The 21,551-nt window shown below is 42.4% G+C and overlaps 1 protein-coding gene across 2 annotated transcripts in view; it reads right to left on the bottom strand.

Moving 5' to 3' along the window:
- Positions 1–21,551, bottom strand: part of tdp1 (tyrosyl-DNA phosphodiesterase 1) — an 85,044-nt gene that overhangs the window by 54,342 nt on the left and 9,151 nt on the right. For both annotated transcript variants that reach the window (XM_041848276.2, XM_041848275.2), the window contains exons 5-12: positions 21,090–21,186; positions 20,560–20,594; positions 15,367–15,459; positions 13,672–13,842; positions 13,435–13,513; positions 13,079–13,255; positions 1,630–1,678; positions 1,260–1,326 (exon numbers count right to left, since the gene is read on the bottom strand). In XM_041848276.2, coding sequence (XP_041704210.2) covers positions 1,260–1,326; positions 1,630–1,678; positions 13,079–13,255; positions 13,435–13,513; positions 13,672–13,842; positions 15,367–15,459; positions 20,560–20,594; positions 21,090–21,186 — 768 coding nt within the window. The remainder of the gene's footprint in view (positions 1–1,259; positions 1,327–1,629; positions 1,679–13,078; positions 13,256–13,434; positions 13,514–13,671; positions 13,843–15,366; positions 15,460–20,559; positions 20,595–21,089; positions 21,187–21,551) is intronic.

Raw genomic sequence — 21,551 nt, 5'->3', positions numbered from 1 at the left:
AGGTCCTGCACACTATCCTCCTCAGCTGCCAAGGCTGCGCCCTAGGTTGGTCAACCCTTCTTACCTCCCTTAGGCTTACAGGGGTGGATACTTGCTGCGTGTGCAGCATAAGACTGCTTCCCTACAGGCATGGCCTTGGCAGACTGCTGCGTCGCCAGGGACCTCAGTCCCCCCCAAGGCCAACTTCTTGCCCCCTCCCAGCTGTGAGGCTGGGGCGAGATGCAGGATCCACCCAGCAAACAAATGTTAGCGCGTTAAGACGTCTCCGGAATGTCTGGAGGTTGTGTCATGGTCTATTTGAAGAATCTCAAATATAACATATATTTTTATTTGTTTAACACTTGTTTGGTTACTACATGATTCCGTATGTGTTATTTCATAGTTTTGATGTCTTCACTATTATTCTACAATGTAGAAAATTTTAAAAATAAAGAAAAACCCTTGAATTAGTCGGTGTAGTAAATACGATAGTTTTTTTATTTTTTTATTTCCGAATGCACTGTAAACCTACTCCACATGGGCTCCCAGTGAGCTACGTCATATAAACCAAACACCTCTAGTTCATTAAATTAGCTGTGAGCCAATTATCTATTATCAGTGACTTTATTTACGCAATCAAATCAGGAGAAGCAAACCAGCCCTGCAGACCTCCAAGACAAAAGCTGGGCATAACGGTGTTAGTCAAATATTTAGTGACCCAGCATGATATGAAAGGAAGTACGTAAATGTTGACAATATGTTGACATTACGTGATCACTGGCGAGACATTTACGCTCTTCTGTTTTGCTTTCATCCAGCTCGCCACGTTGCTATGTAGGTAGCTAGCATTTAGAGAACAACCGGTCTCTTTCCTAACTAGTCAAAGAGAGTCGTAGCAAAGATATTTATAACCAACCCAAGATAGTTCATTGTGTCGTTTTCAATGGAAGCAAATGAAGCATAGTGGGCAGAACAAACAAGGAGGTGCGCATTCTAGCATGTGTTTGTATTTCTGTTAGGGAATGCCTTCTCTGTGAAGTGCACCCTAACTCAATCCGCCCTTGCACTCCTAATAACCAACACAATTTCTTGAAACTTTGGCAAAGGGTCATGTCTACAAAACTTAGTGCACTCTGTTCGTAACAGATTATTGTTTTATGATTTTCTTCAATGACAAAAATTCCAAACGGACGCTTCAGATTTATACATCTGGTGAAACATCTGGCTCCTTGTTCTATCTGTGGTAGTAGTGTAGAGTAGAGTAGAATAGTTAGACTTACTGGAAGTAGCTGTGGAGCCAGAGTTGTTTCTGAGCTGTCTGGATGCTGTAGGGTAGAGAGCCACCGGCTGGAATGAAAATTACACTGTTAGTTCATAAAACCTTTGTAACAATGTCATAAAGCCTTCATAACAACATCATAACGCTTCGATGATGCTGTCAAGAACTACAATACTACATTAAAGCCTTTGTGAAACTTTCATATTGCATTGATAACAATGTCATAGGACTACAATCCTGTCTGCACCTGGTTCTGATAACTACAGTAAAGCTTACTCACTCACAACACCACTGTAAGCTTTGAGGCAAGAGGACAGGAACAGGAGAAAGTGAGATAGTGTTGCAAGGTGTGAGTGTGGCTGAATCTTTACCTGGATACCCCTCCAGACTGGTCCTCACATCGTCCACTGACGGGTAGACCTGTGGAAGATGGAACACATGTTAGCACACCACGTATCAAATACCTGGGGAATATAGAAAAACATGTTCACCATGTATCAAATACCTGGCTGGGGAACAAAGAACAGGCTCACCTCACATGTAAATCAATCAGACCATAACCTCCTCATCCTCCAGGAAAGCAGCCATGTTTTGATCTTCACTAACGAGCTCCCAACAGAGAGTATATGACCAGTATATGACTGTATGACCAGATGAATACAGGGGTCTCTCTCTTCACTTTACGTATCGTAACCTCAACAACCCTCACAGTTAGAGTGAGTCACAAACGCACACACACAGACACATAGGAGTGTGCAAGCTCACGCACACGCACGCACACTTACAACATGCACACACACACTTAAGAGACACACACTAGGTAATAAATAGGCAAGGTTGAGCTAGGTCTGTCTATCTAGGCCTATTCTTAGACGGCATAATGTCTCTGTCTCTGTCCATCTGTCTGGTATGAAACAGTCACAGGGGGTGAGACTCAGTGTGGAGCCGTGACTTTCAGCTGACATTTGCTGAAAGATCCAGTAGAGACACCAATCAATGGGACACAGACCATCACAGGGACAAATTCTCTATTAACATCCCTAGGAAGACATTTTATTGAACTGCTGCATGGAAGTGATATAACATAGTGCCTTTGTGGTGTGACAAAGTGGGATTAAAATGGATTTGTACTTTTTTTCTCTACGACCTACAAAAAATACTCTAACATTAGTACAAAAAATATATATATATATATATATATATATATATATATATATATATATATAGTGCCTTTGGAAAGTATTCAGACCCCTAGACTTCTCCCACATTTTGTCACGTTACAGCCTTATTTTAAAATGGATTTAAATAATAATAATCCTCAGCAATCTACACACAATACCCCATGATGACAAAGCAAAAACCTTCTCTTTTTTTTTGGCAAATGTATTAAAAATAAAAAACATACCTTATTTACATAAGTATTCAGATCCTTTGATATGAGACTCGAACTTGAGCTCAGGTGCATCATGTTTCCATTGATCATCCTTGAGATGTTTCTATAACTTGATTGGAGTCCACCTGTGATAAATTCAATTGATTGGGCATGATTTGGAAAAGGCACACAACTGTCTATAAAAGGTCCCACAGTTGACAATGCATGTCACATCAAAAACCAAGCCATGAGGCCGAAGGAATTGTCCGTAGAGCTCCGAGACAGGATTGTGTCGAGGCATAGATCTGGGGAAGGGTACCAAAAAATGTCTGCAGCATTGAAGGTCCCCAAGAACACAGTGCCCTCCATCATTCTTAAATGGAAGAAGTTTGGAATCACCAAGACTCCTACTAGAACTCGCCACCCAGCCAAACTGAGCAATCGGGGGAGAAGGGCCTTGGTCAGGGAGGTGACCAAGAACCTGATGGTTACTCTGACAGAGCTCTAGAGTTCCTCTGTGGAGATGGGAGAACCTTCCAGATGGACAACCATCTCTGCAGCCCTCCACTAATCAGGCCTTTATAGTAGAGTGGCCAGACGGAAGCCACTCCTCAGTAAAAAGGCACATGACAGCCTGCTTGGAGTTTGCCAAAAGGCACCTAAAGACTCTCAGACCATGAGAAACAAGATTATCTGGTCTGATGAAACCAAGATTGAACTCTTTGGCCTGAATGCCAAGCGTCATGTCTGAAGGAATCCTGGCACCATCCCTACGGTGAAGCATGGTGGTGGCAGCATCATGCTGTGGGGATGTTTTTCAGCGGCAGGGACTGGGGAGACTAGTCAGGATGGAGGCAAAGATGAACAGAGCAAAAGACAGAGATCCTTGATGAAAACCTTCTCCAGTGCGCTCAGGACCTCAGACTGGGGCGAAGGTTCACCTTCCAACAGGACAACGACCCAAAGCACACAGCCAAGACAACGCAGGAGTGGCTTCTGGACAAGTCTCTGAATGTCCTTGAGTGCCCCAGCCAGAGCCCGGACTTGAACCCGATCGAACATCTTTGGAGAGACCTGAAAATAGCTATGCAGCAACACTCCCCATCCAACCTGACAGAGCTTGAGAGGATATGCAGAGAAGAATAGGAGATACTCCCCAAATACAGGTGTGCAAAGCTTGTAGAGTCATACCCAAGAACACTCAAGGCTGTAGTCGCTGCCGAAGTACTGAGTAAAGGGTCTGAATAGTTATGTAAATGTTATATTTCAGTTTTTTATTTGTAATACATTTGCAAAAATGTCTAAAAACCTGTTTTTGCTTTGTCAATTAGGTTAGTATTGTGGAGTAACTACAATGTTGTTGATCCATCCTCAGTTTTATACAATCACAGCCATTAAACTGTTTTAAAGTCACCATTGGCCTCATGTTGAAATCCCTGAGCGGTTTCCCTTCCTCTCCGGCAACTCAGTTAGGAAGGACACCTTTATCTTTGTAGTGACTGGGTGTATTGATACACCATCCAAAGTGTAATTAATAACTTCACCATGCTCAAAGGAATATATTTAAAGTTAGCTTTTTTTTTACCCATCTATCAATAGGTGCACTTCTTTGCGAACCATTGGAAAACCTCCCTGGTCTTTGTGATTGAATCTGTGTTTGAAATTCACTACTCGACTGAGGGACCTTCCAGATAATTGTATGTGTGGGGTACAGAGATGGGGTAGTCATTACCAAATCATGTTAAACAATATTAAAACATTTCTGCTTTTCATTTTGTATTCTTTGTAGAAAATAATAATAATAACAATTCCACTTTGACATTATGGGGTATTGTGTGTATGCCAGTTAAAGAAAATCTAAGTTTAATCCATTTTAAATTCAGGCTGTAACACAACAAAATGTGGAAAAAGTCAAGGGGTGTGAATACTTTATGAAGGCATTGTATACAACAATATTATAAAACTGCACATACCCTGATCACACAATGGTAATGTTTCTACATTATCATTTCAGTTATTTCCGAATCATGGTCGTGAATAATTGTTGATGTTCCTGAACGCTACAATACAAACACCATACAATAGGAGAATGACGATATGGAAAATTGTGTTGTTGGTGCATTTGCAGTAAGTAGCCTACAGCAGTCACTTGTCTGCTTTCAATTTCATGTCCTTCCAAGGGAAGGACATGAACAGACTGGGACTGTTGTGCTTTGCATAATCACTAGTAAACAACAATATGTAGAACAGAGATGAAATATGCCGATATATTTCTGTCAGGTACTGTGGTGGGTTGGACAACAGGGGAAATGTCCTCACACACACACACAGATTGTGCCTGAGCTCGCACAAACAAGGAGACTAACATACAGCACGTACGCACACACCAACAACCAACCACCCAACGAGTCCACCCACGCCCTCTCTAACACACATATACACACACCTCGTCTGAATGCTAGTTTTAATGAAATCAGCGGGGACCCCGAGTTAATAAAGGCCAGGGGCATCATTTATAAATGGTGGCAAAATGTTACACAAAATATCTCCATGCACCATTTCTGAAAAGACTGCGCACGCACAAAAATATCTCGATTTATAAACTTGCCACATGCCATACATACACGTTTCCCGTTATAAATCCGACATACGTAAAACTGTGCTCGCGTGAACAAGCATTATAACTCCGCCTTAAAAACGCACATCATTCACCTTTTATGGTGACAATAACGCCTTTATTTTCTGTATACTTTGGAAATATTGGAATTAGGCCAAGACAGTATCTAAAGGCAATGGCAAACTTAATCAAATGTCTTTGGAGGTGTTAGCAGAATGTTTTCTTTTGCAGTGACATTTGTTGTATCTGATCGTTTCTGAACGACAAAAACAATAGCAAATTGTTGTGGACCTGTAAACAGATCGTTTGAATTCAATAATGTTTTGCATTTACTTTTTCCAAAACCTAAATATGCTGCACTGCCCATGAATTCTGAAACACTGTCTACTTGGAAACTACGGTAGAAGGGGGGGATGGAGAGAGAGAGAGAGAGAGAGAGAAAGAGAGTGATAGAGAGAGAGAGGAGAGAAAGAGAGCGAGAGAGAGAGAGAGTGAGAGAGGCGAGAAAGAGCGAGAGAGGAGAGAAAGAGCGAGAGAGAGGAGAGAAAGAGAGCGAGAGCGAGAGAGGAGAGAAAGAGCGAGAGAGAGAGAAAGAGAGCGAGAGACAGAGAGGAGAGAAAGAGAGCGAGAGAGAGAGAAGAGAAAGAGAGCGAGAGAGAGAGAGAAGAGAAAGAGAGCGAGAGAGAGAGAGAGGAGAGAAAGAGAGGGAGAGAGAGAGAGAGAGAGAGAGAGAGAGAGAGAGAGAGAGAGAGAGAGAGAAATAAAGAAAATAGACAGGAGAGAAAGAAGAGAGAGAGACACGCACAGGTGCAGATTCATTACTCTATGATAAAATAACACCCTTCCCAATTAGATGCATTCTGTCATCCTCTCACATAATCTTATAGTTCTGACTAGCAGGAAAAAGAGAGAATGAAAGGAAAGACATAGAGAAGATGCATTTGAGTGACAGTGTAACAGACATTGGTTGGTTGAGTGCTGCTTAATGGTGTGTTGAGTGCTCCTCTAGCACAATGCTGTTCTTTTAACTTAGGCACCTAAGTCTTGAGTGGATACAGTAACTTTTATAATATTTGCAGGTGTGGTTTTAAAGCACTGTACTGCTACCAGTGATGTATATAAAGACTGGATTGCTGATGCTATGTATTGGCCATTGAGAAGCTTTGAAGCCACAAGTCGGCCATATTGGCACTCCCCAGCTGAAGCAGTCCACCATAGCAAGGACAAAATTAAATGTATTTAAGTATGTTGTTGTTGTAGTGGGGACAGTAACATTAGTAATTTCCAAAAATTATACTTTAACTAAAATGTTTTAATATATTTGTTCATGTTTTTTATATTTTTATATTTAGCTTACATAATATAATTTAAAAGTATTTATTAAGGCAGGGATGGGCAACTTTGATGGAGGTGGGGGCCACACAAAATTGGAACTCATCATGAGGGTCCGCGGTGGCTCGTGGGTCTGCGTACCCACATCCTTACCCACACAAGCAATTCTACTCACTTTGACATGGGGCTGAGAGAAACATTTTCAGTTTTAAAGCTAATTTCCTGCAATTCTACACATTTTGCCATAGGGTAGAGACAAATGTTTGCAGTTTTTATTATGATATAAGATGATCAATGGGCCCCCCCAGTCGGTAATTCGACCATGCTTACTACAATTTTAGATAGCTGGCCGCTAGACTAACTTACCAATCTAAAAGACAAATGCTGACATGGCAGGGCTCGACATTAAGGCTTGTCCGGGGCTATATAGATTTCAGTTGTCCGAATGGACAAGTAAAAAAAAAACAATTTCAACCAATTACTCAAACAATTACCCCGCCAGTAAGATGGCGCCGACAGATATGTCAGCTCTGCTTCTAGCAACTTTGCAGTATTTTGTTTTGTTGTGTGTTATTTCATACATTATTAGCCCAGAAATTACATACAGCCGGAAATAACTTTTGGATATCAGAGCGGCGGTAACTCACCAGCATTACGACTTTCCCGAATTGGATCTTTTGTTCGTACCCACCAGGGCAATTTAAATGATTCCAGAGGCTGATCCAAAACGCCACCGGCAGAGAAGAGGTATTCTGAGTGGACTTCCAGTCCGACTCAGGAGGCGTGCACACCATCCACCGCTTCCGACTATATTACTCACTAATGTTCAGTCTCTGTATAATAAAGTAGACGAGCTCATGGCGAGGATCTCCTTCCAGAGAGACATCAGGGATTGTAACATACTCTGATTCACGGAAACATGGCTCTCTCAGGATATACGGTCTTCGTCCATACAGCCATCTGAGTTCTCAGTACATCACAAAGACAGGAATAAAGAACTCTCCGGGAAGAAGAAAGGCAGGGGTGTATGTTTCATGATTAACTACTCATGGTGTGATTGTGATAACATACAGAAACTCAAGTCCTTTTGTTCACCCGACCTAGAATACCTCACAATCAAATGCCGACCGTATTCCCTCCCAAGATAATTCTCTTGGGAGGTAATATATACAGCCATGTATATTCCCCCTCAAGCCGATACCACGATGGCCCTCAAAGAACTACACTGGACTTTATGCAAACTGGAAACCACATATCCTGAGGCCGCATTTACTGTAGCTGGGGATTTTAACAAAGCACATGAGGAAAACGCTACCGAAGTTCTACCAACACATTGACTGTAGTACTCGCTCTGAGAAAACATTGGACCATTGCTATTAAACTTTTCAAAATGCCTACAAGGCCCTCCCCCACCTTCCCTTCGGCAAATCTGATCACAACATTTTGCTCCTCCCTTCCTATAGGCAGAAACTCAAACAGGAAGTACCCGTGCTAAGGTCTATTCAACGCTGGTCTGACCAATCGGAATCCATGCTTCAAGATTGTTTTGATCACGCCGACTGGGATATGTTCCAGGTACCCTCCGAGAATAACATCGACGAATACACGGATACGGTGACGAAGTTCATCAGGAAGTGTTTAGGAGATGTTGTACCCACCGTGACTATTAAAACCTACACAAACCAGAAACCGTGGATAGATGGCAGCAGTCGCGCAAAACTGAAAGCGCGAACCACCGCATTTAATCATGGCAAGGTGACTGGGAATATGGCCGAATTCAAACATTGTAGTTATTCCCTCCGTAAGGCAATCAAACAGGCAAAACGTCAGTACAGAGACAAAGTGGAGTCGCAATTCAACGGCTCAGACACGAGACGTATGTGGCAGTGTCTACAGACAATCACGGACTACAAAGGGAAACGACGTCTTGCTTCCGGACAAGCTAAACAACTTCTTCACCCGCTTTGAGGATAACACAGTGCCACCGACGCGGCCCACTACCAAGGACTGTGGGCTTTCCTTCTCCATGGCCGACGTGAGTAAGACATTTAAGCGCGTTAACCTTCGCAAGGCTGCCGGCCCAGACGGCATCCCTAGCCGCGTCCTCAGAGCATGCACAGATCAGCTGGCTGGAGTGTTTACGGACATATTCAATCTCTCCCTATCCCAGTCTGCTGTTCACACTTCCTTCAAGATGTCCACCATTGTTCCTGTACCCAAGAAAACAAAGGTAACTGAACTAAATGACTATCGCCCCGTAGCACTCACTTCTGTCATCATGAAGTGCTTTGAGAGGCTAGTTAAGGATCATATCACCTCTACCTTATCTGACACCCTAGACCCACTTAAATTTGCATACCGCCCCAATAGATCCACAGACGATGCAATCGCCATCACACTGCCCTATCCCATATGGACAAGAGGAATACCTATGTAAGAATGCTGTTCATTGACTATAGCTCAGCAATCAACACCATAGTACCGTCCAAGCTCATCATTAAGCTCAGGGTCCTGGGTCTGAATCCCGCCCTGTGCAACTGGGTCCTGGACTTCCTGACGGGCCACACCCAGGTGGTGAAGGTAGGAAAAAACACCTCCACTTTGCTGATCCTCAACACAGCCCCCTCCTGCACTCCCTGTTCACCCACGACGCCTCCAACTCAATCATCAAGTTTGCAGACGACACAATGGTAGTAGGCCTGATTACCAACAATGACGAGACAGCCTACAGTGAGGAGGTGAGGGCCCTGGGAGAGTGGTGCCAGGAAAATAACCTCTCACTCAACGTCAACAAAACAAAGGAGCTAATAGCGGACTTCAGGAAACAGCAGGGGGAGCACGCCCCATCCATATCGACGGGACCGCAGTGGAGAAGGTGGAAAGCTTCAAGTTCCTTGGCGTACACATCACTGAAAACCTGAAATGGTCCACCCACACAGACAGTGTGGTGAAGAAGGCGCTACAGCGCCTCTTCAACCTCAGAAGGCTGAAGAAATTTGGCTTGGCACCTAAAACCTTCACAAACTTTTACAGATGCACAATTGAGAGCATCCTGTCGGGCTGTATCACAGCCTGGTACTGCAACTGCACCGCAGGGCTCTCCAGAGGGTGGTGCGGTCTGCCAAACGCATCACCAGGGGGAAACTACCTGCCCTCCAGGACACCTACAGCACCCGATGTCACAGGAAGGCCAAAAAGATCATCAAGGACAACAACCACCCGAGCCACGGCCTGTTCTCCCCGCTATCATCCAGAAGGCGAGGTCAGAACAGGTGCATCAAAGCTGGGACAGAGAGACTGAAAAACAGCTTCTATCTCAAGGCCATCAGACTGTTAAATAGCCATCACTAAGCGGCGTCCACCCAGTTACGCAACCCTGCACCTTAGAGGCTGCTGCCCTATATACATAGACTTGGAATCACTGGCAACTTTAATAACGGAACACTAGCCACTTTAAGAATATTTACATATTTTTCTTTACTCAACTCCTATGTATATACTGTATTCTACTGTATTTTAGTCTATGCCACTCCGACATTGCTAATATTTATATATTTCTTAATTCCATTCTTCTACTTTTAGATTTGTGTGTATTGTTAGATACTACTGCACTGTTGTAGCTAGAAACACAAGCATTTCGCTACACCCGCAATAACATCTGCTAAATATATGTATGTGACCAATACAATTTGATTAGATTTGATCAGGCAGCGGCGCTAACGCAGTGCACAGCAGGGCAGTGTATGGTTGACATTCTGAGTAAATTGCCTATATACCTATTTTAATAAAAATGTTAGATTTACACAAAGCAAGAGAAAAATGTAGACAGAGGTAAGAGTCTCATCAAAGCAGCGCAAAATATCCGGTCAGAGAATGTTTTTTCTTTCTCTCTCTCGAATGTCGGATGATCTGGGCCAATAGCCGAAGTCAATTTTTATAGCGGACACTCGTGTCTTATTTTCGTAGAAACCCAAATGTCTATTTTCTCTCAATTTTATATGAATATGACATGGCCTTTTAAGCCACTTTGAGTTTAATGCATGCTAGATTTCTCCTGCCGCGTTATTTCATGATCAAACAATAAAATGAATCTAACAGAGGCTCTCTCAGAAAGTTTTAAGTTGTTTTTGAATAACCCAGAGACATGGGAGGTCTAAGGTAATAATGAGAGAGATAGAAGAAACAATAGCAAGATATAAAATCAAATGAGAAATTTGAACAAACCTTACATTTGAGCAAAGCATTATAGCACAGAAATGATGCATGCGAATCCAGAAAAAATATCCTTCCTTGCCATAGCGAACCAGATGGCCAAAAGCCTAATCCTACTAACTGAAATATCATAAAAGCATTAAGACAAATTAAAGTTATGAAGAGTATTTTCCAAACTATTCTAATAAAAAGAGTTTAATGTCCTAAAGTTGCAGCATTTCAGAATAATAATTATGAAAATCTGAGTCTATGCTATTCTCATTCACAGATTTATTTTGAATGACAAATATTTTAGGCCACAATAAGTGAAATTGAGCAAATAATACAAAGAAGGAGAAATCTAGTGAGGACTCAAAAGAAAATGTAGGCTACAGCTGAGAAAAGCTTATGAAAGAAATGTGTAGTTGGCCTAGGCCTATTTCCATATTATTCTAGCAATGCGCAACCTACCTACAACGCATATAGTAGCCTAGCCCTAATAAGAGAGGAGGATGAGGAAAAAATGTGAATCAATTTATAAATATGCAGTTCTGAGGACAGCAGAGTTACTCTGCAGCCCATGATGATTTACAACCCATCACAAGATGCACAGCCAGCAAGGGTTACTTGCACCATCTACTTTTTATGTACAATATTTTGGATGGCCACTAGGGGGGCGATAACATTGTCTATGGCAGGGGTGTCAAACTCATTCCATGGAGGGCCTAGTGTCTGCTGGTTTTTGGTTTTTCATTTCAATTAAGACCTAGACAACCAGCTGAGGGGAGTTCCTTACTAATCAGTGACCTTAATTCATCAATCAAGTACAAGAAAGGAGTAGCACCCAATATCAGTCATCTACTCTATTTATTATTTATGCATAGTCTCTTTAACTCTATCTACAAGTCTAGGTCCAAAGGGCTTCTTAACAGCTTCTACCCCCAAGCCTTAAGACTCCTGAACAGCTAATCATGGCTACCCGGACTATTTGCATTGTCCCCACCTCACCCCACCCCACACCCTCTTTTACGCTGCTGCTACTCTGTTTATTATCTATGCATAGTGACTTTAACTCTACCCACATGTACATATTACCTCAATTACCTCGACTAACCGGTGCCCCCGCACATTGACGCTGTACCGGTACCCCCTGTATATAGCCTCCCTACTGTTATTTTATTTTACTGCTGCTCTTTAATTATTTGCTCTTTTTTATTTTTCTTAAAAACTGCATTGTTGGTTAAGGGCTTGTAAGTACGCATTTCACTGTAAGGTCTACACATGTTGTATTTGGCGCATGTGGCAAATAAAATTTGATTTTATTTGATTTTTAGTGTATATATAAATCGTTGACCGCCACCAGGGCCAGCTCTAGCCTTTTGGGGGCCCTAAGCGAGATTTTGTTGAGGGGGGCCCCCACCTCGCTGGCAAAACATTTTAGTGGCCCCCTTCTTGACGGAGGAGAGAAAATGTTGCCGTTTAAAAGCAAGTTTTCTGTAATTCTACACATTTTGCCAAGGGGTGGAGCGAACATTTTGAAACTTTATAACTAACGTCAAGCAATTTTACACGTTTTGCCATGGGGTGGAGAGACATTTTTGCAGTTTAAAAGCTAATTTCCTGCAATTCTGCACATTTTGCCATGACTTATGCCATGTTAATATGATATCTGAGTGAGAGTGACTAACAAAATCAAATGGGGGTCCCCTGGAGGTCAGGGCCCCTGGGCACGTGCCCTGCATGCCTGGTCTGTAATTTGGCCATAATTACTACAAGGTTTAGATGGCTGGCTAGACTAACTTATCAATCTAAAAAAAAATTGCTGACATGGGCTAATTGAGTGACTGTCAGTGACTGACATAACTAGAGAAAAACTGTTGATGCACAACCAAATTTCGCAACTGCCCCTTGTGTATACTTCTATATAAACTTTCAACAGTCAGTTGAGACCCTGACTGAGTCCCCCCAAAAAATGTTTTTCTTTTATTTAAAAAAATGGAGACCGCTTAAATAATAATAATAATAATAATAATATGCCATTTCGCAGACGCTTTTATCCAAAGCGACTTACAGTCATGTGTGCATACATTTTTACGTATGGGTGGTCCCGGGGATCGAACCCACTACCCCTGGCGTTACAAGCGCCATGCTCTACCAATTGAGCTACAGAGGACCTTGCCCCTGATTGCCACCCTCTCCAGAGTGGCCAGTTAGAGACGACAGATTTACAGTGGCAGGTTTTTGGAACGTACCAACTAAGTATACACAGAGGGGGACTAGTACAGTATGGGTGTTTTATAGAACGTACCAAGTGCATGGGGGGATCTGGGCGAAGAGACGATTTGCCCAGGGTGGTCAGGGTGCGCTGGAACTCCCCTGCCAACCACTTGGTCTTGTCCAATCCCATGGAGCCGATGCTGGAGAACTGACCAATGACGGGCCACTTCTCTTCGTTGGGGATGGGCCGTGTGTGGTCGTGCAACAGCTATACAGAGAGAGACACAGAGAGAGGGTCAAAACTGAGGAAAACACGTGTTAATGCTGGGCTGGAACAAAAGCCTGCATTCACAATGCAGCCATCCAATCCCGGTATAGAGCATTTGAAAATGTCACAACTATTTCATCTGAGAATGTATAAGATAGAAGTAAGAGAAGAACTCTTACTTTTCTCAACCTCAGGTGACCCCACCTCTCCATGTCTGAGCCCAGGTACCTCCCTGGAGTAGAACCTATCAGATACACCCTTAGGAGGAGAGAGGAGGAGCTGTCAACATCTCAAATGTTCAGTTGGCATGAAGTGGGAACACCCCCCAAAATGATTTATTATGGACAAGGTAGTACCTAATCTGTGTCAAATGTTTTCTGCCAATTGAACATGATCATCGTTTAACATAGTCTCACCTGGTCTCAGACAGGTCATGCTCTCTGATCCTCTGGATCCAGTCGGTGAGTTCGGGGGCACGATAGGCCCCCAGGTACTCCAGGAGGTCCCGCTTGAAAAGGGTGGGAGACTCCCCCGCAGTCTCTGGACTCCCCTCGGGTAACCGTAAATACAGAGGACTCATCCACAACCTGAGACACACACGCAGAGAGATACTGTCACAATTCAACATCTGTTAAATATTACTGCACACAATACAATAACACAACCCCTAGTCATCAGTGTTCTGATGTATCCCCATGAGCCTACATTTACCCTCAATGACGTGTTTTTCATTCATCATTCTAACTAAATAAAACACAGCAAGACAATCTCACAACATCAACACACCCTGCATAATATTCCTTTAGTCATTTGTCATCCACAGCATGACAGAGGCTGAAAGCCAGGGTGGAGTGACAGACATCGCAGGCGTGTGTGATGTGACCCCAATGACGGGGCAGGCTGCTACAAAATAAAACAGGACGGAACTCATCATTTTTTTTGGGGGGGGTAGAAGGATTACTTTATCCTATCCCAGGTATTCCTTAAAGAGGTGGGGTTTCAAATGTATCCGGAAGGTGGTGAGTGACTCCGCTGTCCTGGCGTCGTGAGGGAGCTTGTTCCACCATTGGGGTGCCAGAGCAGCGAACAGTTTTGACTGGGCTGAGCGGGAACTATGCTTCCGCAGAGGTAGGGGAGCCAGCAGGCCAGAGGTGGATGAACACAGTGCCCTCGTTTGGGTGTAGGGACTGATCAGAGCCTGAAGGTACGGAGGTGCCGTTCCCCTCACAGACACCAGGAACCCCTTCTAGGTAGATGCCAAAACCAGACATATACTACAACCATTTCAACACGATGATCAGATAGAGATAGAGTGTAAAAGCGAATGTGATTTTGAGAGTGTGTGTGTGTGTGTATTAAATGAGGGATGATGTGAAGGAGGAGAGACAGGTAGGGAAGAGAGAGTGAGAAACCATATTCAGGTAAGGGATGAGTTAGCCAAACTATAGTTCTGTAATGGCTGCTCTCTCTGTTAGAGTCTCTCTAATGGATCTGGTTTCAAGGGTTAGGGAGAGGTGGAGTAGAAAGGAAATTACCTCAGGGGGATCACCTGAATGAAAGAATAAAACAAAAATGGGATGATTACATCTCTACTGTTAGTGTAAGAGATGGACATTAAAAAGAGATGAACTGCAGAGATATTGAATAGGCCTATGTGTTTCTGTAAAATAATCAGTGCAGGTTCCTATGAAAGGATTGGGACTTGGCCATGAAACTTGTGCCCGTTACTATTTGGGTATAAAATGCGCCTCATTTCAGCTTGCTGCGTGAGTTGTCATGGAAACCAAGAGAAAATGTGTTATTAACGTGGGAATGAATACACATCACGACGACAGCTATTCAACTCAGATATGAGACCAATGTTGTTGTTTTGTTAAGCGCAAACCACAAACTAACAACTTTAAAGACACCTGGTTCTCCGGTAATGCAAGAACTAGAGCAAAAACAGGAAATCAATAACTTAGTAATGAATCAACAATAAAATTATGAAGTTTAAGTTCACTTTATCTCAACTGGGAGAGTAGAAACTGTAACCTAGCATAGCATTCAGTCTAGTTTAACCAGACTATAGAAACGGTAGTCTTCAAACATGGCCACTGTCTGAGACTCACCCCTGTGTTTTCTGGTACCAGTCTGCTCTGATCATGTTGGAGGTAAGGATGACCACTCTGAAGCCTTCCTCGTACCACAGCAACATCATTTTCCTGTCAACACAAGATGGAAGACACATGTCAATTGAAGACACACTATACACAAACGTGCACGCAGATGCACACACATACATACATACAACCACACAGGCAACATACAACAACTGAACCACAACAACATGCAACTTCAAGGTGGTCATCTGTAGCTCAATTGGTAGAGCACAGCACTTGTAACGCCAGGGTAGTGGGTTCGATCCCCGGGACCACCCATACGTAAAAATGTATGCACACATGACTGTAAGTCGTTTTGGATAAAAGCGTCTGCTAAATGGCATATTATTATTATTATATTCAAGAGACTTTGCTGATTTGTATTCTGTATTTATCCAGTGAATCTGATTAAGATGCAACACCATCTTCACTGCTCTGTTTTGAATAATGTATCTCATGTATTATCAATGTACTGTATTATCAAACTCCTGAAACCTTACCTAACCTCAGCAGGTGAATCCACCATGCCTATCCAGGGTCATTCATACAATCTATCATGTAGCATTAATACACAGTAATAGCCCTTATAGAACGAAGAGAGTATATAATTCCACCACATCAGTATTCTGAGGGAGATAAACACTAAGTGCATTTTAGCTAGCAGGGCAATTTCACGCCAGGATGGCCAAAAGATATTCATGATGTTTTGGATTTTCCTGAAATAAAATTCTATGTAAGGTCCTTCGTGGGAAGAATGTTTGGCATACCTTCAATGTTGGTATCCAACATTATTATTGAAAAACAATTGATTCAAGTTTAAGAACATGTGTGACCTTTTGGCCTTACCCAGGCCTTACACAAAAATGAGTCTATAGATGCTACAAAGCCAGTTTTGGTGTCATTTGAAACCTTACCGTGTGCTCTGAAATATGAGTAGTGTTTAAAATATTTAAGGACAATTAAAAATATAAACGTAAATATCTCAAAAGTACCCTTTTTGATTTTGTTCATTTTGAGACATGTGTTAAACAATATACTCTACAAGCACATCAAATTTCCAGAGTGGACTCTCTTTAAACATATAATTTCGCATTATAGGCCATTAACCAATCACAGCCCTCCTTTAGTATTGCAAATTCAGCAAATCACCAGCAGAGGGAATTTCCTTTGAATCCATTTTCCCATTCACTGTGTTGGTGGTGCTCATAAAATGTATATGATAACTTATTTGCCATTCTGGCATGGAAATGCCCAGCAGTTTAATGTGTTGAAACTCTATTGACCTGAAGGAGCTGAAGGTAATGAAGACTTACGATTCACAGACATTGGTTTGGTGTTTATCCAGGTTTGAAAAATATACCATTTAGAAACTCCAGGCAGCGGAATATATGAATGTCAAACACTCCTACAGAGACCCTGTGTTAAGAGGATTTGAAAAACCTTTCCATTAAGCTCTGGGAGGAAAACCTTTTCATTATTCAATAATTTTGAGTGAGTGAGTGAGAGAGTGAGAGAATGAGAGCGAGAGAGAGAGAGAGAGAGAGAGAGAATGCTCCTCTGATTGCTCATCTCGTTGTGTTTGTGACTGTGTGTATGTACCTCTCTGTGTACACTACCGTTCAAAAGTTTGGGGTCACTTAGAAAATAAAAACACCAGTCTTAATGTCAACAGTGAAGAGGCGACTCCGGGATGCTGACCTTCTAGGCAGAGTTGCAAAGAAAAAGCCATATCTCAGACTGGCCAATAAAAATAAAAGATGGGCAGTCTGAGACATGGCTTTTTCTTTACAACTCTGCTTAGAAGGTCAGCATCCCGGAGTCGCCTCTTCACTGTTGACGTTGAGACTGGTGTTTTGCGGGTACTATTTAATGAAGCTGCCAGTTGAGGACCTGTTAGGCACCTGTTTCTCAAACTAGACACTAATGTATTTGTCCTCTTGCTCAGTTGTGCACGGGGGCCTCCCACTCCTCTTTCTATTCTGGTTAGAGCCAGTTTGCGCTGTTCTGTGAAGGGAGTAGTACACAGCATTGTACGAGATATTCGGTTTCTTGGCAATTTCTCGCATGGAATAGCCTTTATTTCTCAGAACAAGAATAGACTGACGAGTTTGAGCCATTTTGAGCCAATAATCGAACCCACAATTGCTGATGCACCAGATACTCAATTAGTCTCAAGAAGGCCAGTTTTATTGCTTCTTTAAAATCAGCACAACAGCTGTGCTAACATAATTGCAAAAGGGTTTTCTAATGATCAATTAGCCTTTTAAAATGATAAACTTGGATTAGCAAACACAACGTGCCATTGGAACACAGGACTGATGGTTGCTGATAATGGGCCTCTGTACGCCTATGTGCAGTTGAAGTCGGAAGTTTACATACACCTCAGCCAAATACATTTAAACTCAATTTTTCACAATTCCTGACAATTAATCCTAGTAAAAATTCCCTGTCTTAGGTCAGTTAGGATCACCACTTTATTTTAAGAATGTGAAATGTCAGAATAATAGTAGAGAGAATGATTTATTTCAGCTTTCCCAGTGGGTCAGAAGTTTACATACACACAATTAGTATTTGGTAGCATTGCCTTTAAATTGTTTAACTTGGGTCAAACGTTTCGGTTAGCCTTCCACAAGCTTCCCACAATAAGTTGGGTGAATTTTGGCCCATTCCTCCTGACAGAGCTGGTGTAACTGAGTCAGGTTTGTAGGCCTCCTTGCTCGCACACACGCTTTTTGAGTTCTGCCCACAAATTTTCTATAGGATTGAGGTCAGGGCTTTCCAATACCTTGACTTTGTTGTCCTTAAGCCATTTTGCCACAACTTTGAAAGTTTGCTTGGGGTCATTGTCCATTTGGAAGACCCATTTGTGACCAAGCTTTAACCCATTTTCCTCCAAACATAACGATGGTCATTATGGCCAACAGTTCTATTTTTGTTTCATCAGACCAGAGGACATTTCTCCAAAAAGTAAGATCTTTGTCCCCATGTGCAGTTGCAAACCGTAGTCCGGCTTTTTTATGGCGGTTTTGGAGCAGTGGCTTCTTCCTTGCTGAGCGGCCTTTCACGTTATGTCGATATAGGACTCGTTTTACTGTGGAAATTAATACTTTTGTACCCGTTTCCTCCAGCATCTTCACAAGTTCCTTCACTGTTGTTCTGGGATTGATTTGCACTTTTCACACCAAAGTACATTCATCACTAGGAGACGGCAGGTAGCTTAGTGGGTAAGAGCGTTGTGCCAGTAACCGAAAGGTCGCTGGTTCTAATCCCCGAGCCGACTAGGTGAAAAATCTGTCGATGTGCCCTTAAGCAAGGCACTTAACCCTAATTGCTCATGTAAGTCGCTCTGGATAAGTGCGTCTGCTAAATGACTAAAATGTAAAATGTAAAATGAGACAGAACGCGTCTTCTTCCTGAGCGGTATGACGGCTGCGTGGTCCCATGGTGTTTATGCTTGCGTACTATTGATTGTACAGATGAACGTGGTACCTTCAGGCATTTGGAAATTGCGCCCAAGGATGAACCAGACTGAGGTCTTGGCTTATTTCTTTTGATTTTCCCATGATGTCAAGCATGGGAGCATCAAGCATCCTCAGGTACACCTCCAATTGATTCAAATGATGTCAATTAGACTATCAGAATTTTCTGGAATTTTCCAAGCTGTTTAAAGGCATAGTCAACTTAGTGTATGTAAACTTCTGACCCACTGGAATTGTGATACAGTGAATTATAAGTGAAATAATCTGTCTAAACAATTGTTGGAAAAATTACTTGTGTCATGCACAAAGTAGATGTCCTAACCGACTTGCCAAAACTGTAGTTTGTTAACAAGAAATTTGTGGAGTGGTTGAAAAACAAGTTTTAATGACTCCAACCTACGTGTTTGTAGACCTCCGACTTCAACAGTAGATATTCCATTAAAAATCAGCCATTTCCAGCTACAATAGCCATTTACAACATTAACAATGTCTACACTGTATTTCTGATCAATTTGATGTTATTTTAATGGACAAAGAAATTGCTTTTCTTTTGAAAACAAGGAAATGTCTAAGTGACCCCAAACCTTTGAACGGTAGTGTATGTGTAGCCTATGTGTGTGTGCCTCATATTGTGTAAGTGACTGTGTGTACCTCTGTCTGTGTGTGTGTGTGTACTCAGCCCGAGGTCGAACTAATCACGTAGCAGCAAAGTACAACCCACCAGAGCAGACACAGGTGTTTTAGACGAGGATTATCTAGGCATCAATATTTTATTTACCCTCTACAGAAATCTTTCAAACTCTCTCAAACAGGGAGATATTACATTTACATTTTAGTCATTTAGCAGACGCTCTTATCCAGAGCGACTTACAGTTAGTGAGTGCATACATTTTCATACTGGCCCCCCGGTGAGAAACGAACCCACAACCCTGGCGCTGCAAGCGCCATGCTCTACCAACTGAGCTACAGGGGACTTATCACCTCCCGAGGCACCCAACCTCAGTCTACCCGTACCTGAATAAACCATAGGAATCGTTCAACGCAGCGACAGGGAGAAATCAAACATATAAATATTCAGCAATGGAAACAGAGGCTTGCTCTCCTGTTTAACACTTAGGATAAAACGGATCAGATGCCAGTAGCATACGGCACACAAAGTAGTTTCTCACTATCCATTTATCATGTCATGTAACACACAACCTGGCTTTCAGTTTGTTCTCATTTTGACATTTAGAGTGGTTATTGAGTGTAATGACGGTGGTGGTACAGAATACTGATGCAGGCTCACTTGGATGTTGACTGGGGGTATGATAGGTGACTTTTGCACACTACCTTCAATTTGAGATCCTTCCTCTAGGCCCGGCTCGGGTAACATTAATGTGCATTAAAGGTACACTTAGCTAAAGCATCATTTGTTTGGGCTCCAGCTCCACAGCATTTAGATTTTTTTTTAAAGAGACCCCTGGCCCTGACTACGTGAACTAGTTCTTCAGAGACCAATTAAATACATTTACCTATGAAACAATATTCCGCTCAGGCCTTATGAGTCTCCACCGTTTGATGGAGAAAATTAGCAAAACCAACTCAGTGAGACAATTCTTCAAAACTCCCGATCAAATTACAAGAGTACATGGATGATATATTGTGCGTGGGGAGAAAATGAGGGGAGAAAAGGAACACTTACGTGTGGTGTGTTCCGAAGGCAATATCCAGTTTGGCCTGTTAGGAGACAGACAGTAAATCCAATTGAACACAGCTGAGGCACCAGGATGGCTCATTAGGATAATGCACTATAGTTGGCTGGCTAGCAGTAAGAGGCTGCTTTTTGGCGATTAGGTAAATTACTTAACTTCAAAAACTTTTACAGAAGACTGTGTGATTTAAATAATACCTCAAAAGAGGTCAGGAATGAAAGATTAGGAGAATGGAGCAGAAGAAATAGGCTAAGTCGATTTGATTCGTTTGAGTTTATGTTGTGAGTCAATGTCTCTTTTATCAATGACTCCCTCTGGTGGGCTATGGTGTAAATTACAACATGACACTGAATGTTGTGAATATTTACATGGGAAACAAGGGCAAGAGGACAGTGGAAGAGAAGGCGGCAAGAGGGGAAGTTGAGAGAAGAGGGGAAGCCGGAAGAAGGGCAAGTAAAAAAAGAGAGTGATTGCAGAGGAGAGGAGGAAAAAGGAGAAGAAGGTTAGAGAGATGTGTTACCTGGCAGAAGCGGACTTGGCTGTAGGGCTGGGCTTGCTGCAGCAGACGGGCCTTGGCCTCTCTCTTGTCTCCGTGGACAATTAGAACAGGCCTATCTCTGTAGAACAGACAGGACATCACCAGCAGTAATAGGAGCAGGGTTTATACACATCACATCACATTTTATTGGTCGCGTTCACATACTTTGCAGATGTTATCACGGGTGTAGCGAAATGCTTATGTTCCTAATACCTAACAATACAAAATAATACACGCAAATCCAAAATAGAAAGGAATAAAGAAATATAGAAATATTAGAACGAGCAATGTCAGAGTCTGGAATATAAATATATATGTATTTGTGTAGACATTATGGACATTATATGAATTGAAAAGGTCTGTACAGCAGTAGTTATATAGGATGAGCCTTGACTAGAATACAGTACATTACATGGTCAAACGTTTGTGGACACCTGCTCGTTG

This window comes from Coregonus clupeaformis, chromosome 25 (genome assembly GCF_020615455.1).
Source record: "Coregonus clupeaformis isolate EN_2021a chromosome 25, ASM2061545v1, whole genome shotgun sequence".
In the NCBI taxonomy this organism is placed as follows: Eukaryota; Metazoa; Chordata; class Actinopteri; order Salmoniformes; family Salmonidae; genus Coregonus; species Coregonus clupeaformis.
Note: the sequence above shows the minus strand (reverse complement) of the source record. Positions and strands in the feature narration are given on the sequence as shown.